This window comes from Podarcis cretensis, assembly GCF_951804945.1.
Source record: "Podarcis cretensis genome assembly, chromosome: 5".
Classification (NCBI taxonomy): domain Eukaryota; kingdom Metazoa; phylum Chordata; class Lepidosauria; order Squamata; family Lacertidae; genus Podarcis; species Podarcis cretensis.
The window spans coordinates 36,069,623-36,087,340 of NC_137174.1; the positions used below are offsets into that span (position 1 = coordinate 36,069,623).

Genomic DNA, 17,718 nt, shown 5'->3' on the forward strand with positions numbered 1-17,718 from the left:
TGGAGCCTAACAAAAAAGGTTTGCTTCAGTTTGCTAACCAAACTGGCTCCTTATTTTTTAAAGCTTTTATAAGAAGAAAATTTTAAATCCCAGCAGACAGGCATAGACAAATCGGTTCAGACTGGGGAGCTGCCCAGCTGCCCAGAGCCAGTAAGTAACAAATTTATTTTGCCTTATCCGAAGCACCTCAAGAATGCCACCTCCAGCAAAAACAGATATTTCCCCCCCAGTTATCAGGCAGCTGCTTCCCACAGAACACAGCATGCTTTCCCTTACTTCAGAGATAACCATACCTCTTCCTCATGGGGCAGATCTATTTTCATTTTTTCCTCACAAACCATCCATCTCAGTTATTCAAACTTTTAGAAGACAGAAACATCATTTCTTCCGTGCACAGCACCACCCGAAATAAAATTGCACTCCCTGCCCTCAACCTTTATAAAAACATTTTAAAAAAGACTTCCCATCTTTGTTCAGGAGTTTGAAACAAAATTGTTTTACACAGGTCAGCGATGTGGCTGTTTGTGGCAGTGGTGTGCTTAATGCAACAGACAACAGAGTCAGAAGAATTCCTCAGGAAACGGCACTTGAATCCTCAAGAATTTATGACCATTGTGAGTTGCTTGTTCAGATGCATTTGGAAACAACAGGCTATTGCTAGGACAAAATAATTTGTACATATTTCTTTTAACAGATATTCCAAAGCATTTGCTTTTCATAGAAGGATTTCCAGGCCTCCCTGAGTTACCCCAAAGAGGGCTAGATGGATTATAATGGATGAATTTGCTTTTGTTCATTACAGCCAGCAGGGGAGGCAGGCAGTATCCAGAACTTTTTTCTCTTCTCCTCAGCACCATTGTTCCTAAAATTCCTTGCAGCACATCTAGACTTAGAAAAAAAGGTCTCGATTTGCTGAGGATTTCTTTGTTCTTGCAGAATGAAATAATCCAACATTGGGGATACCCCAGTGAAGAGTATGAAATCCTGACAGAGGATGGCTATTACTTACAAATAAACAGAATTCCTTACGGAATGCACAGTTCTGGGAAGACAGGTAATTTTGGAATATAACTGATGTTTTTATAACATTTTTTTTAAGGAAGAGAAGGGGCTTAGAACTTTTCATCCTCTGCTCCCCAGTCCACACCACCAACGGGCAGGTACTCACATGCCAGGCAGGGGCAGGTTGCAGAGGGCACATGACAGGGATCTCTGCGTAGGGTGCCTGGTTTGCGTTTCCTCAGACTGCGTGCCAGGCAATGGCCCCCTGCCCCCCCGTGCTATGCCACTGAGGAAGAGTATTGGCAGGATTCCACATAGCCCAGAGGAAACAAATGTGTGTGTATAAATGCTCAGAATGAGCTAATTCAGTTTAATGAAGTTCACTGAATTAGTTCAAAAATCTTTGAATTACACCTGACAGTTGTTGCCAAAATTGCTGGGTGAGCTGAATGCAAATTAACTTCATAGGGGGTTCAAGTTCATTCTTCTACATGTGTTTTTATACTTTAGACTCTTTAGGCTCTTAAGTTTAAAGTTCATAATGGTTGAAGAAAATAAGTCACACCCCACTGTGTGCGTTTTGATGTATTCTTAGTCTTCTTTACTATATGTTATATGTCAGCACAGCAGCTTATAACATTCTGAAAGCTGAGGAAAATTTCAAGGTAATGTGAATTGAACTCTGAACTGAATATGAACCAAACAAGTTCATTTTATAAGTGGACAAATGCGAATTGGAACTAGTTCCTTTCTGGTCATGTTCAACCTGAACTAGAATTAGTTTCTTTTCTAAAAAGACTTTCAAAGCACTGATATCTATTTCTCTATGTGATGTTGTGTAAGAATGAAGTGTTTGGATTAAGCTTTTGTGTGCAGAAGTGGTGAATTAATTGTAGAAACGGGGTACAATCTTCTACCCAATTTTTCCTATCTGAGCAGATCTAATCACCTTTGTTTTTCACTACCTTGTCATGATGAGGTGGCATGGACTAAATGATTTATTTATGCCATTGAGCCAGGCCCTGCTCAAGACATTTCGCTGCTTGATGTGAAGCCCAAGAGCCCTCTCCAATCCATTCCACGTAAAGAAGCCATCCAGACAAGTCCAGGGATAGCATTCTCCATTCATCTTAGGATAACAGGGTTGGGAGCAGCAGGGCAAGTCAGATGGCAATTATGCCACTCTGTCCTCACTCTGCCTATCAGTAGGGCCAACCCTGTATGGAATCTTGCCATAGGAAAGCAGCTACTGATTTTCAGCAATGGAGCTGAAGAATTTTCTGCTTTCTCATCTGATCTTTACTGCCTTTGTATTGGCTATGATTTGTATTATGTTGCCTTTGTATTGGCTATGATTTCCAGGAAGCATTTGTTCATATTTTTTAATAGTGCCTAAAGGTGAGACAGGGACGCAGGTGGCACTGTGGGTTAATGCCTCAGCGCCTAGGACTTGCCGATCGAAAGGTCGGTGGTTCGAATCCCTGCAGCGGGGTGCGCTCCCGCTGCTCGGTCCCAGCGCCTGCCAACCTAGCAGTTCGAAAGCACCTCCAGGTGCAAGTAGATAAATAGGGACCGCTTACCAGCGGGAAGGTAAACGGCGTTTCCGTGTGCGGCTCTGGCTCGCCAGAGCAGCGATGTCACGCTGGCCACGTGACCCGGAAGTGTCTCCGGACAGCGCTGGCCCCTGGCCTCTTAAGTGAGATGGGCGCACAACCCCAGAGTCTGTCAAGACTGGCCCGTACGGGCAGGGGTACCTTTACCTTTACCTTTAAAGGTGAGACAGCCATGGGTCATCACCTAATTACAAGTAATTATCTCTGTCCTATATATAATTGTGTTTTTCCTGGACTAGATGAAAGCATCACAAAGAGCAATGTTGGTGAAGTGAACACAAATAAGATATAAAGTAGATTGCCCATTTTGTTTCTGTTTTCCCCTAGATCCTAGGCCAGTTGTTTTACTGGTACATGGTGTTTTGCTTGAAAGTAGGTGCTGGATTGCAAATCTTCCCAACAATAGCCTGGGATTCTTCCTAGCAGATGCTGGTTATGATGTTTGGATGATAAATGCTAGAGGGACCAGCTGGTCTAGAAGACACAAGACTCTGTCAATTGACCAAGAAGAATTTTGGGATTTCAGGTATAAAGAGACAACTTGTAACTTGGATAATTGAGACAATGGTAGTAACTCCTGTCTCTGAAGTACAACTGCTAACAACATATATTTTTTCCTTCTGTTGTGTCAGAAGTGCTTCAATCCTGGAAAGAGTTCCCAAATATGGGACATGGTGGATTGCGGTTCCTTTTTTTAATTATTTTTAGAGCCAACATCAACATGACAAAATGCATGACTTTCTCTATATTCATGCAGACTGAATTTGTGGGGCTCTGAGATCATAATTAGGACTGTGCATTCGCTCTGGACAAATCTTAGGACCTGAACTGAATCAAGCCAATCTGGAATTGTGGATTGTGGAAATGGTGGATTGTGCAAGAAGAGGGTGGGTGAAGAAGGAGATGCAGGTGAAGCTCTCACCTGTCATACTTCTCCCCGCCTCTGCTGATGTCATAGGAGCATGCTTGTCAGTTCACAGTTCAAAGAACTCATCTCTGCCTCTTGGCCTTCCTCATCACACCCTGCTGCTTCAGCTTTTGCATCTGATGCTGGATGACTTTCTGCCACAGACTCTCATAGCTCACTAAGCCTTCTTACTGCTTCAGAGTCTGACACCTCCTCTTTCCTGTTGTCTCCATCTTCTCCTTCTGACCTCTTGTTGTCGTTCCACCACCACTCCCCGGGCTCTGAGCCTTCTTCCCTGGTGACCCCCCAGCTGGTTCCTCACACCATTCCTCTGCATCAAACAAGTCCATGGAAGCTGACTACATGCTTATTTAGGGTTTAAAACCTGACTGAACATGAGGTTGGGGAGGGGGAGAGAAAGAAATGGTGAACTCCCCATTGACCCCTGAAGACTGTACTATTCTTTTGGCATGGGTGGGGGTGAGGAAACAGAGCTAGTTGGAATTTCTTACATTTCCCCCTTACAATTTATATATCACTTGATTACAATTCTCAAGAAGTGGTGGCATTCTAAGTAGTTAACATGCATTTTTAATGGCACAATCCTGTATAGGAATGGGGAATCACAGCCCAAATTACCTCATTATTTGAGGCAGAGTCAACGCATACTTCTAATAGTGTGGTTTAGTAATGAAACAGAAGGATAAGTGGAGAAAACGTCACCTGCATTTTGTATGTATGACTACAAAGCGGGTGGTGCTGTGGTCTAAACCACTGAGCCTCTTGGGCCTGCTGATCAGAAGGTCAGTGGTTCGAAGTCCCACAATGGAGTGAGCTCCTGTTGCTCTGTCCCAGCTCCTGTCAACTAAGCAGTTTGAAAGCACATCAGTGCAAGGAGATAAATAGGTACGACTGCGGTGGGAAGGGAAACGGTGCTTCCATGTACTCTGGTTTTCGTCACGGTGTTCCGTTGCGCCAGAAGCGGTTTAGTCATGCTGGGCACATGACCCGGAAAGCTGTCTGGGGACAAACGCTGGCTCCCTTGGTCAGAAAGCGAGATGAATGCCGCAACCCCATAGTCACCTTTGACTGGACTTAATAATAATGATAATGATGATGATGATAATAATAATAATAATAATAATAATAATAATAAACAACTTTTATTTCTACCCCACCCTTCCCTGTTCAGAAAACCAGGCTCAGAGTGGCTAACAACAAATTTAAAACACTTAATTGATGCAACAAAAAACAGCATAAAATACAGTAACTTAACCCTCCATGGGTCCTTTACCTTTACCTTAATGTCTTACAGCATCCATGAAATTGCGATATATGATATTCCAGCAACAATAAATTTTATCCTGCAGAAAACTAAGCAAGAAGGATTGTATGTTATCAGTCAGTCTCAGGGTGGGACACTTGGTAAGTAATAAGAAATGAATGGAATGTGTTTACTGCCCGAGCCCTTTTTTAAAAGGCCTTCTTACAATCAAATATTCCCATCACTGGTATAGTTGAAACCTAAAAATTTTGATTGAAGGAACAATAAGCAAGGACTTTTGGCTCCCATATATTTGGCACAGCTGCTGAATTCTGGAATTCTTTCTCTTTGGCAGGTTTAATTACCTTTTCACTCTTACCACAGCTCGCTCAGAAAGTCAAGCTCTTTATAACTTTTGGTCCTACCTACACACTTGTCGGCACCAGTGGACCTTCTGTGCTATTTCTCAGTCTTCCAGATGCATTAATAAGGGTAGGTATTTCTCATAGGTTTTTATAGTGTGTTAATGTGGTCTTCTAACATAATCAGTTTAGTGACATGGACAGTTCAACCTTTAAGTTTATCCATTTGTCATTATTTTGGGGGAGGTCATGCAATATCTGGTTTAATTAATCCTCACATATTAATCCTAAAGAGAATAATAATAATAATAATAATAATAATTTTTATTTATACCCCGCCCTCCCCAGTCAAGACTGGGCTCAGGTGGCTAACACCAAATATAAAAACAATTGATTGAAATACAGCTTTAAAAACAAGATTAAAATACAACATTAAAACATTAAAATGCAGCCTGCTTTCAGTGGAAACTCAAAAACTTTTTTGGGGATGAAAACGTCAAGTCTTCACCAAGGCTAACTATCCAGACTCGTCCTACATGGGCAAGAAAAAAGCCAGGGAAGTCCCCAAATAGGAGTTCCAACACAGAAGGAGAAAGGAAAAAAGAAAGAGGGGAAGCAATCAAATTGATTCCAAGCCAAAGGCCAGGCGGAACAACTCTGTCTTACAGGCCCTGCGGAAAGAAATCAGATCCTGCAGGGCCCTGAGACAGAGCGTTCCACCAGGCTGGAGCCAGTGTTGAAAAGGCCCTGGCTCTGGTTGAAGCTAATCTGACTTCCTTAGGGCCCAGGACCTCTAGGGTGTTGCTATTTATGGACCTTAAGGTCCTCTGTGGGGTATATTGGGAGAGGCGGTCCCATAGGTATGAGGGTCCTAGGCCATGAAGGGCTTTAAAGGTCAAAACCAGCACCTTAAATCTGACCCCGTACTCTACTGGGAGCCAGTGCAGCTGGAAAAGCACAGGGTGAATATGCTCCCATGACAGAGACCCCGTGAGGAGCCTCGCTGCAGCATTCTGCACCCATTGGAGTTTCTGGGACAGCTTCAAGGACAGCCCCACATAGAGTGAATTACAGTAGTAAAGCCTGGAGGTGACTGTTGCATGGATCACTGTGGCCAGGTTGGGGCGGGAAAGGTAAGGGACCAACTGCTTGATGCGGCAAAGGTGAAAAAAGGTCGCCTTGGCTGTTGCTGTAACCTGCGCCTCCATGGAAACGGGGGCATCAAGGATTATACCCAGACTCTTAACAGAAGGCAATGGCACTAATTGGGCCCCTGCAAGAGAAGGGAGTTGGTCCCTCATCCCCATGCCATCCCGAACCAGCCATAGTACCTCTGTCTTCGAAGGATTTAGTTTCAATTGGCTCCCACGAAACCATCCAGCCACAGCTTTCAAGCATCTGGTCAGTGTGTTCGGGGCCGAGTCGGTGTGGCCATCCATCAGCAGATAGAGCTGAGTGTCATCAGCATATTGGTGACAACCCAGCCCAAAGCTCCAGACAATCTGGGCAAGGGGTTCATAAAGATGTTAAAAAGCATTGGGGAGAGGATTGCATCCTGCAGCACTCCATACACCAAGGAGTGGCATGACAACATCTCCCTCCCTAGCGCCACCCTCTGTCCCCAACCAGAAATAAAGGAGCACAGCCATTTTCGGGCTATGCCCTGTATCCTCACGTCAGTGAGGCGGTGGTCCAAAGATCATGATTGACCATGTGAAAGGCTTCTGACAAATCTAAGAGAATCAGCAGTACCGACCCGCCTCAATTCAGTTGTCTACGGAGATCATCTGTTAGGGCGACCAGAGCCATCTCAGTCCCGAAACCAGGACGGAACCTGGACTGAAATGGATCTAAAGCCGATGTTTCTTCCAGAAACCTACCAAAGAATCACAAAGATCTCTGTGTTTATTTTACAGCTCATATGGGGAAAGAAAGAATTTGTCCTTTTCAGTAACAAACTGAAAAGACTGAATGCCAAGCTGTGTAGTTATCCATTGATAGACAATTTTTGCCTCCAACTTATTTTCCTTTCTGTTGGATGCAATCAAAATAACTTAAATGTGGTAAGTTGACTCTTTATTTTTCTACATATATTGACAAAAAACAGTACTCCATTTTTTCTCTCCAACCAGCAATATATTTTGCAGAAAACCGAATTGATTTTAATAGATAAATTATAAATTAGCGATGGAATCCAAAACATGTGTATTCAGAAATTAATATGATGGAGTCCAATGGTACATGCTCCAAGATATGCATGTATGGGATTTTAGCCCTAAAGGTACAATTACTAACCAAGTCTGTAAATGTTGCAGCTAGAATTGAGAATAATCTTTGTGGAAGAGACCCTGGTACATTACAGAAAGAATAAGCTGTATGGTTTTTGTTGTAACTTTTATTGACGAAGTTGATAACAGATGAAAAATAAAATATTTTAACTTACCTTTTAAATTTTTTTGAATGTTTATAACTTTTTTAAAAAAAATTCCAAGAAATTCAGAAGAAGGCTTTCAATCAAACAATAGAAAAAACACATGCACTATTAAAATAGTATAAAAATAAAAAAGCAAATCAGCACAAAGCTCCCAACCTCTGCTGCCACATCTTTTCTGAGCTGTATGCTTTCCTATATAATTTGCGTTTCCCTTTCATCAAGGTTTATATATATTGTATTACCCTTGGCTGGATCTAAACACATCAAAGAAGGGTTTCAGTTAAACACCTTGTAAACTTTGTATGAAAAATTGGGTTGGCAAAAACGGAACTCCACAGCACCATCTGGTGTCACAGTGTTATAATGCATATAAAACACATATAAAGCACTTTGCCAATGTAGTTGGGTCCCAAATGCATGTGACTTTTTGCTAGTGTAATTCATCCCTTCCCCCCCACTCACTGAATATTCAGAGACGATTCTAAAAAAATGTTTCCATGCCTATTATTTCTCCCCTAGAGTCGAGTAGACGTGATTGTTGGAATTTTCCCTGATTTTGCTTCCGTAAAAAACTTGATCCACTTGGCCCAGGTAGGGTTTAATGCATGTTTTTCCTTTTTTTCAAAATTCAGAGTTCATTTGATATTCAAATGCATGTTTAATGTGTGTGAATAAGGGTTTTCTTTTTTAATTTTCAGAAGGTGACAGGAAAGTTACAGTAAATGAAAAACAATATAGCAATAAATGGTACATGCTATATATGATATATATGCATCTACAGGTGTCAAAATTGGCAATAATAACATGCAAATGAAAGCAAAAATAAATATCCTTAAATAGGTTGCATGAAAGAAGAATGAAAGAGAAAGTTTTCCATTGCACTGTCTAAAGAGTAATTCTTAAAATCAAACATCAAGCAATTTTTTATTCATTCTGTTTGAATTTTCACACTGCAGTTTCTCATTACCAGGGTTTTTTTTCAGCCAGAACTCACTGGAACTGAGTTCCGGCACCCCTTTGTTGCATTCTGTCACCTCATGGGTGTGTTCTGGCTGATCTGTAATTTTCTGGTACCGTCCCCTTGCAGATGGCTGTGCAACACGGGCGGCACGGCGCTTTGGGCTGCTTGGCAGAGGTGGTGGTTGGTAGGATGATTTGGGCGGTGTGGTGGAGGTCGGCGGTGAAATTTTTCATTTTTTCCCTGCAGGGGTGCTCCGCCTAAAAATAGGAGAGCTCCAGTACCTCTTTTTCTAGAAGATAGCCCTGCTCATTACCTTTTACAATTTGGCAAGAACTGGTATTGTGAATATTGCAAATTATTATTCCCTGTGGAATGCCCTCCCTTCAGATTTCAAGGATATAAAGAACTACACAACTTTTAGAAGATATCTGATAGCAGCCATGTATTGGGAGGTTTTTAATGTTTCATGTTTTATTATGTTTTTATATATGCTGTAAGCTGCTCAGAGTTGCTGGGGAAACCCAGCCAGATGGGTGGGTTATAAATAATAAAATTATTTATTATGATTATGATTAAGCCAATTATATGACTAGAAATAGAAAAATATGTAGTGGACTCAAATATTTAGGGTGGATCTATACTCATAGTTTTTAACGTTAAGGAATAATAATAATAATAATAATAATAATAATAATAATTTATTATTTGTACCCCGCCCATCTGGCTGGCTTCCATAGAAACCAAAAATACAGTAAAATATCACAGATTAAAAACTTCCCTGAACAGGGCTGCCTTAAGATGTTTTCTGAATGTCAGGTAGTTATTTATCGCTTTGACATCTGATGGGAGGGCGTTCCACAGGGCGGGCGCCACCACCGAGAAGGCCCTCTGCCTGGAAGGGTTAAGGAATTGGTTTTGATAACACAATACCTCCTACATTTTACATTCATAATGCATTATTGCCTTGTCTTTTTTATTGCTTAATTTGTAACTGTTTTATGCTCTTTTATTGGTGAAAAACTGCTCATATGTCTCTATATAGTGTTTTACTTTTTAAAAAAATGCATTCAAACGCTGCTCCCCTCTAATGGAATTTGAGAGGTGGTGTTCAGCTTCATTTAAATTTGAAAGGCTTACATGCACAAATAACAAAGGACTCAGAGGGACGTAGGGAAGGGAGGATTAAACTGTGACACCAGAGGGTGGATCAGAGCAACCAGCACCCAGCAGCAGGGAAAGAAAAAGCATTTTGGAAAATGGTTTAGCCAGGTATTACTTACATTTAGGGGAGGAGGGAAAAACACACCATCCCAAGGTAAAAAAAAGTTTTAATTCACAAGTATGCCCTGTGTTGTTTTAGAACGACATATCTAATATTATTCTGGAAATAATGTTAAACAGGTCAGTGTAGATCCAACCTAAGAAATCACCAAGCAATTTTTTATTCATCATGTGCAAGTTATAAATATGTCACAATTAAAAATTCAAATATTCATTCCTTTTCCTCAACTTTTTTAGATTTTTAAATCAAAAGAATTGAAACGTTTTGACTATGGCAGTAAGAACAAGGCTATATACAACACGGTAATTATAAGGGTTGTGGTGATGGGGATTTGTCAGAGATTTCAATGTGTTAAAGCTGCATATTTATTTGGGACTAACTCTCATTGAACTTAGTGGGTCACCCCAAAATGAAAAGAAAAGGTTAAGGAGTAAACCCTGCACAAATGTGGAGTGGAATCCCTGAGATGGTTGGATGGCACCTTGTATGCCTCCTTCTAAGAACTTCTGCAGCCAAGCTGATGCCAAATGTATTGTTTATATTTCCTTTGGAGAACATCCATGAACCGAGAGTGGGGTCTTGTTGTCCGGACACCCCAGGATGCCATGCACACTGCCCAGGCTTGCGTCACTGGCAAGGTCACCTGGGCACTGCTAATGCAGCTGTTTGACTTCATCGCTGGAATCACACTCCATTGTCTCCGAAGACAGCTGGATGCCAACATTGTAAACCTAGATTCCATCTCTCTCCTGGTAAACCCTTAATGCTTCATTGTACAGCCATGCCTGGGCCTCATGGCTGAGGGCCTGGATTCCACAGCCCAAAAGAGCACCAGATAACACAGGCAAATGCAAACAAGTACGGTGACAGTACCTTGGCCAGCATCGACATGCTGATGCTGGTCGCCACAGCATCTTTCCTTCCTCATTCTTTTGTAAAGGCCTCTATGTGGTTACAGATGCTTATTTTATTTTATTTTATTTTATTTTATTTTATTTTATTTTATTTTATTTTATTTTATTTTATTTTATTTTATTTTAATTTCATTTATTTATTTCATTTATCATATTATCCTTTTCTTACACTGGGATGTTGCTTATACCCAAGGAGATGTGTTTAGCCTCAGAAAAGCAGAAACAAACTCAATTTTATTCCTGTGGTCTTGATGGTACTATGTTTTAAGTGCTTTTTAAAATATAAAGCCACACATGTTTGGCCTGTGTGTGTTTGTGGATGTGGATAGATGGATAGAGATAGATAGATGATAGATGACAGATAGATGATAGATGATACATAGATAGATGATAGATAGATAGACGATAGTTTCAAAACTGTTATCTTGTTTGCAGAAGCAGGAATGTAGAAGCAGTTGTGAAGCAATGAAATGGTAGTGGGAAAGAAATATCTTGCATAGCCTTCTAAAACTTTCTAAACCTCATGCCTGCAAGACCGTGAAGCCCAGATCCTAAAAGTACCAAGCTGAACCATTTGTCACTTTGTCAGACATACACATTACTCCTGACACAGATCCTCAATGTCATCATACATCCCACAATGTTAGCATATGCTATGCTCACTCAGTCATCCAATAATTATCCTGGACACATATATCAACAGTGCACAGTAAATCAGTAATACATCACAGATCCATTAAGATATTGGAGAAGAAAAGTTGAAACTTATGCTCAAGGTACCATTTTCCAGGACCATAGGTCACACATCCCAGAGTTTTGATAGTCCTGCATATGAACAGTCAAAAGGCTAAGAAAACAGGTAAAAATCTATGATTGGTAGGTGAAACCCATTTTAATCACTCTAATCTTTTCATCCACAGACCACTCCTCCATTCTATCAAATCGAAGACATGGTTGTGCCAACTGCTGTGTGGTATGGTGGACATGATATTATAGAAAACATAAAGGACATTAAGCTGTTGCTTCCTCGGATCTCTAATTTGGTTTTCCACAAGTATGTTCCTGAATGGCAGCATGCAGATTCTTTATTTGGTCTTGATATTCCAAAGAAAGAATTCCCTGATGTATTGTATCTGATGCAGAAGTACAAATAAAATGTTATAAAAGTCATATATACTGCATATATTCCATGTGACTGTAGATGCTGCAGTGGGTCTGCATAATGTGTATTCATGATCAGTTTGTAAATTGAGGTGCCCCCGCCATTACCTATTGCTCATCATCAAATTAATTCTACCTGCTGGCACTGACACAACAGATAGTAGAATTCATTGACCTTGCATCTCTCTCCTGACATTCTAATCTTACTTCCCTGTTCCCAAAACGTGTCAAGGAGCTTCAAGGAGAGATGGTGGATTAAGATGCCGGCGCTAACTCAGTACAGCAGCCCAGTGACATGGTGTCTCTGGAGAGTATGCTAGAGCGCCCTCCTTCCCCCAGGTCCCAGAGCAGAAAGCTAAACAGGCACAAAGGGATTTCCTTAGAAGCCACCGTAGATGGCAGGAGGAGTCTGAGGACTACGAAGTAACAGCCAGGGGGAAGGCAGGAGCATAATTCTGAGCAACTTCGGTTCAAGTGTTGAGGTTTACATTCCATGTCTCCATGTGTGTTCATTGGTTGAAATAAAGCACTGAAAGAAGATCTCCGAGTCTCTGATTTCGCTAGGTCGCTAGCCAGTGAGCTGTTGAAGGTAAGCTCCTGTCAGCCACTGGCCTAATCTAGCAGGCTTTTATTATGTTCTTATTAAATACGGGAATCTCTGTCCCATTTAGAGGTAACACTAGGAGGCAGGATTTTGGCTATGTACCTATGGCTCCATGGGGCACCATCATGAGCATAAACAAATACTGTGGGTTCTCTCCTCAAGACTGGAGTTCTGCAGGTCACTCTTGGATTTCTACCAAGGCTTTCAACATGACCACAGTCCATTTCAAATGGGGGTTTGGCCTGGTTTTGGCACAGAAACTGCTTTGGTTCCCCTGTATGATGACCTCTGTTGAGAGAGAGACAAGGGAAACATGTCCCTGTTAATTCTTCTCGACCTCTCAGCAGCTTTCGATCAACCATCAACCAACATCAACCACCGAACTAAGGGTGCATGGCACCCCTTTGCGGTGGTTCCAGTCCTACTTGGTCGTTCCCAGAGGGTGTTGCTTGGGGAATGCTTTTCAGCCCCATGGAACCTTCAACGTGGGGTTCTACAAGACTCAGTCCTATCCCCTACGTTGTTTAACAACTACATGAAACCGCTGGGTGGGGTTATCCGGAGGTTTGAAGTATGTTGTCAGCAGTATGCTGATGACACTCAGCTCTATTTCCCCTTTACATCTGCAGGTGAGGCAGTGGAAGTGCTGAACCAGTGTCTTGCCTCGGTAATGGACTGAATGAGAGCCAACAAACTGAAACTCAATCCAGATAAGACTGAGACACTGTTAGTGGGTGTGAGAAGATGGGTGGGAGATTGCCTGCTCTTGATGGGGTTACACTTCCTTTGAAGGAGCAGGTTTGTAGCTTGGGGGTACTCTTAGATCCTTTGCTGTCACTCGAGGCTCAGGTACAACTTAAGTGGATACAAAATAATGGCGACAACACACACAGGACAAAAAAAAATGTAGACATATATACCACTTAATATAAGCATAAATCTCCAGGTGAGTTATATTTTTTAAAATATGCAAGGAAGTGTAATGTACATTTCAATGCTTTGAACTGATTTTATAATGAAATGATTTTAGAATGTTGTATCATTTTACTGTTGTTAGCCGCTCTGAGCCTGGCTTCGGCTGGGGAGGGCGGGATATAAATATTTTTTTTAAAGAATTATTATTATTATTATTATTAGTAGTAGTAGTAGTAGTAGTAGTAGTACTGCCTTGCCTTGCCACAAGGCATATGATAGTATGTGATAATTCTTTTCTCATAACTGTTTTGCTTACTCTGCATCTGTTCCATAATTAACAATGCACCCAGAAAGACACGTTTTGCATAATTATATAGTAGCTGATGAAAGTGATCTTATTCTCTTCAGTTTATTACAACCTAAGTCTTCTTCAGTGTGCATTAGAAATGTGGTTGCTATTGCTGAACAGGAACAGGTAAGCAAAAATCTTTTCTTCCCTGTATCTTTTTCATTTATTTTCTGGTGACATACCTTGGTCTTACATTTTAATAGCTTGCATTTAACAAAGTTAGACATTACTATCATAAAGTGCAACCCAATCATCCAGTAGAAATTAAGGCTACTTGCACAAAGTCTGCTGGCACAGAACTGATTCAGCTGTGGGGGAATCACAAATTGCATAAATGTGTACAGAATTATTTATACCTTACTTTCTGAATTGCATTTGTAGTCTGCCCTTCCTCCATAAAGAAAATACAATATTTAAAAATGCTTAAAACATTAAAAAAACAGTAAAAAACATCTAAAAAGCAAAAAAACAAAAAAATATTTTTTAAAGCAAATTTAAAAGCAGGTATAACAAACACAAATGTCATATGTTTTGGAATACCGTACTTGCTTATTCTTTCCCACCAGTGTATGGTTTCATTGTGGGTTAGAATTGAGCCTGCTTAGCCTTATTTCCAAGATAGTCATGACTTTTCCTCATGGGGCAGATCTTTTTTCAGTATTTCCCCATAAACTATCCCTCTCAGTGACTAATATTTTCAGAAGAGATACATTATTTCTTCCCTGCACAGCATAACCCGAACTAAAATTGTGCTCCCTGCCCATCTTTGCTATGGCGTTTGAAACAACAGATATTGTTTTACAGAGGTCAGCGATGTGGCTGTTTTGGTCAGTGGTCTTCTTATTCCAACAGACAACAGAGTCAGAAGAATTCCTAAGGAAACGACACTTGAATCCCCAAGAATTTATGACTATTGTGAGTTGCTTGTTCAGATGCATTTGGAAACAACAGGCTATTGCTAGGACAAAATAATTTGTACAAATTTATTTTAACTGATATTCCAAAGCATTTGCTTTTCACAGAAGGATATCTAGGCCTGCCTGAGTTACCTCAAAGAGGCTTGATGGATTATAATGGACGGATTTAGCTGACCCCAAGGCCATATGACATGTTCTGTTTAATGCTTAATACATGGTGTATGGCTAGCTCCTCCTGGTTGCTTTTGTTCATTACAGCCAGAAGGGGAGGAAGGCAGGATCCAGGACTTTTTTCTCTTCTCCTCAGCACCATTGTACCTAAAATTCCTTGCAGCACATCTAGACTTAGAAAAAGAGGTCTCGATTTGCTGAGGATTTTTTTGTTCTTGCAGAATGAAATAATTCAATATTGGGGATACCCCAGTGAAGAGCATGAAATCCTGACAGAAGATGGCTACTACTTGCAAGCAAACAGAATTCCTTATGGAATGCACAGTTCTGGGAAGACAGGTAATTTTGGAATGTAACTGGGCTTTATAGGGTTTTGTTTTTTGAAAGCAAAAGTACTGGCAGTATTCCACATAGCCCAGAGAAAACAAATGTGTGCATATAAATGCTCAGAATTACCATAGTTTCTGGGTTCGGAGTGGTTGAAGACAACAAGTCACATCCCCCTGTGTGTGTTTGATGCAATCTTAGTCTTCTTACCTACATTTTAAATGTCAGCACAGCAGCTTGTAACCTTTCGAAAGCTAAGAAAAAATGCCAAGGATAATTTGAATTGAACTCTGAACCAAACATGAACTGAACTACTTCATTTTGCAATTCGTCAAATGTGAGCTGGAAGAAGTTGCTTTCTGAGCCATTCACAACGTGGTGGCATGGACTAAATGTTTAATTTATTTCGTGGAGCCAGGCCTTGCTCAAGAGATTTTGCTGTTTGATGTGAAGGCCATCAGCCCTCTCCAATCCATTCCATGTACAGAAGCCATTCAGATGAGCCAAGGAACAACATCATTCATTTATATTAGGATATAAGGGTTGGGAAACGGGACGCGGGTGGCGCTGTGGGTTAAAACACAGAGCCTAGGACTTGCCGATCAGAAGGTCGGCGGTTTGAATCTCCGTAACGGGGTGAGTTCCCGTTGGTCGGTCCCTGCTCCTGCCAACCTAGCAGTTCAAAAGCACCTCAAAGTGCAAGTAGATAAATAGGTACCGCTCCGGCGGGAAGGTAAACAGTGTTTCTGTGCACTGCTCTTAGTCATGCTGGCCACATGACCCAGAAGCTGTACACCGCCTCCCTCAGCCAATAAAGAGAGATGAATGCCGCAACCCCAGAGTCAGTCACAACTGGACCTAATGGTCAGGGTTTCCTTTACCCTTTACCTTATAAGGGTTGGAAACAGCAGGGTAAGTAACATGGTAATTATGAAGCTCTGTCTTCTGACTTCCCACTCCAAATCCTCTGCTACCTGAAGCAACTGCCTCATTCTGCATATCAATAAAAAAGGTAAAGGTACCCCTGCCCGTACGGGCCAGTCTTGACAGACTCTGGGGTTGTGCGCCCATCTCACTTAAGAGGCCAGGGGCCAGCGCTGTCCGGAGACACTTCTGGGTCACGTGGCCAGCGTGACATCGCTGCTCTGGCAAGCCAGAGCCGCACATGGAAATGCCGTTTACCTTCCCGCTGGTAAGCGGTCCCTATTTATCTACTTGCACCCGGGGGTGCTTTCGAACTGCTAGGTTGGCAGGCGCTGGGACCGAGCAGCGGGAGCGCACCCCGCCGCAGGGATTCGAACCGCCGACCTTTCGATCGGCAAGTCCTAGGCGCTGAGGCTTTAACCCACAGCGCCACCTGGGCCCCTTTGCATATCAATAGGGCCAGCCAAACTATTATTACCGGTAAATAGTGCCCAAAGGTGGGACAGCCATGGCACATCACCTAGTTAGAAGTAATTGTATCTATTCTGGACTAGAGGAGATCATCACAACACACAATATTGATGAAGGGAACAGAAATTATCTAAAAGCTATATTGTCTACAATATTATCTAATGCCCTTTATCTTGTTTTCCCCAAGTCCTAGGCCAGTTGTTTTACTGGTACATGGTGTTTTGAGTAAATCCTCCCAACAATAGCCTGGGATTTGTAAATCCTCCCAACAATAGCCTGGTATTTGCTCTAGCAGATGCTGGCTATGATGTTTGGCTAATAAATAATAGAGGTACCAGCTGGTCTAGAAGACACAAGACTCTGTCAATTGACCAAGAAGAATTTTGGAATTTCAGGTACAGTATAAAGAGACAACTTGTAGCTTGGATAGTTGAGACAATTATAATGACTGCTGCCTCTGAAGTACAACTGCTACCAACATATCTTTTTTCCCTGCGTTGTGTTAGGGTCCTTCAGTCCTGGAAAGACTTCCCAAAGATGGCCAATGGTGGATTGTGGTTCTTTTTCTTAGCCAACATCAACATGACAAATTTCATGACTGAATTTTACATGCAGACTGAATTTATTGGGCTCTGAGATGTCGATAAAGTGGTTTCCCAGACTGCCCTTGATGTGGTTATACCATTCTGAAGGAGTGGGTACATAGCTTGGGGTACTTTTGACCCCTTGCTTAAGAGTCAGGTGGCCATGGTGCTACAGAGTGCTTTTCACCAGGTGTCCCAGCTGTGCCCCCATCTGGACAGGCATAGCCTAGCTTCTGTTTATGCTCTGGGAACCTATAGGTTGGATTACTTCAACGCATAATACGTAGGGCTGCCTCTGAAGATGGTTTGGAAGTTTCAGCTGCTGCAGAATTTGGCAGCCAGGTTGCTCACTGGGACAAGATGGTTTGAACATAATTCTGGATCCACATGTCCTTCCACAGTGGGGACATAGGTTTCTGGGTGAGAGTTGATCACAGTGGCTTCCTCTTAGTTCGTTTCTCCTTTTTGCCATGAGTTCGTGCTTCTTCAAAATCCATGACACCTTTGATAAAGGCTTTTCTGCAATTGGAGCACTCACAGGCCAGTGTTTCCCAGC

The 17,718-nt window shown here is 41.8% G+C and overlaps 1 protein-coding gene and 1 pseudogene across 2 annotated transcripts in view; both read left to right on the forward strand.

Moving 5' to 3' along the window:
- Nucleotides 1-508: 508 nt before the first annotated feature.
- LOC307216290 (lipase member M-like) lies at nt 509-11,893 on the forward strand (the record flags this gene model as incomplete). Its single annotated transcript, XM_079976445.1, has 9 exons — nt 509-614; nt 937-1,054; nt 2,943-3,141; nt 4,838-4,947; nt 5,142-5,278; nt 7,065-7,211; nt 8,102-8,173; nt 10,062-10,127; nt 11,660-11,893. Exons 1-9 carry the CDS (start codon nt 513-515, stop codon nt 11,891-11,893), a joined length of 1,185 nt encoding a protein of 394 aa, XP_079832571.1. The 5' UTR covers nt 509-512.
- A 2,637-nt stretch (nt 11,894-14,530) lies between these two features.
- LOC307217436 (lipase member M-like) overlaps nt 14,531-17,718 on the forward strand; it is a 63,319-nt pseudogene continuing 60,131 nt past the window's right edge. The window contains exons 1-4 of the transcript XR_013844015.1: nt 14,531-14,683; nt 15,078-15,195; nt 16,596-16,764; nt 16,824-16,973. The product of XR_013844015.1 is annotated as a lipase member M-like (transcript). The remainder of the gene's footprint in view (nt 14,684-15,077; nt 15,196-16,595; nt 16,765-16,823; nt 16,974-17,718) is intronic.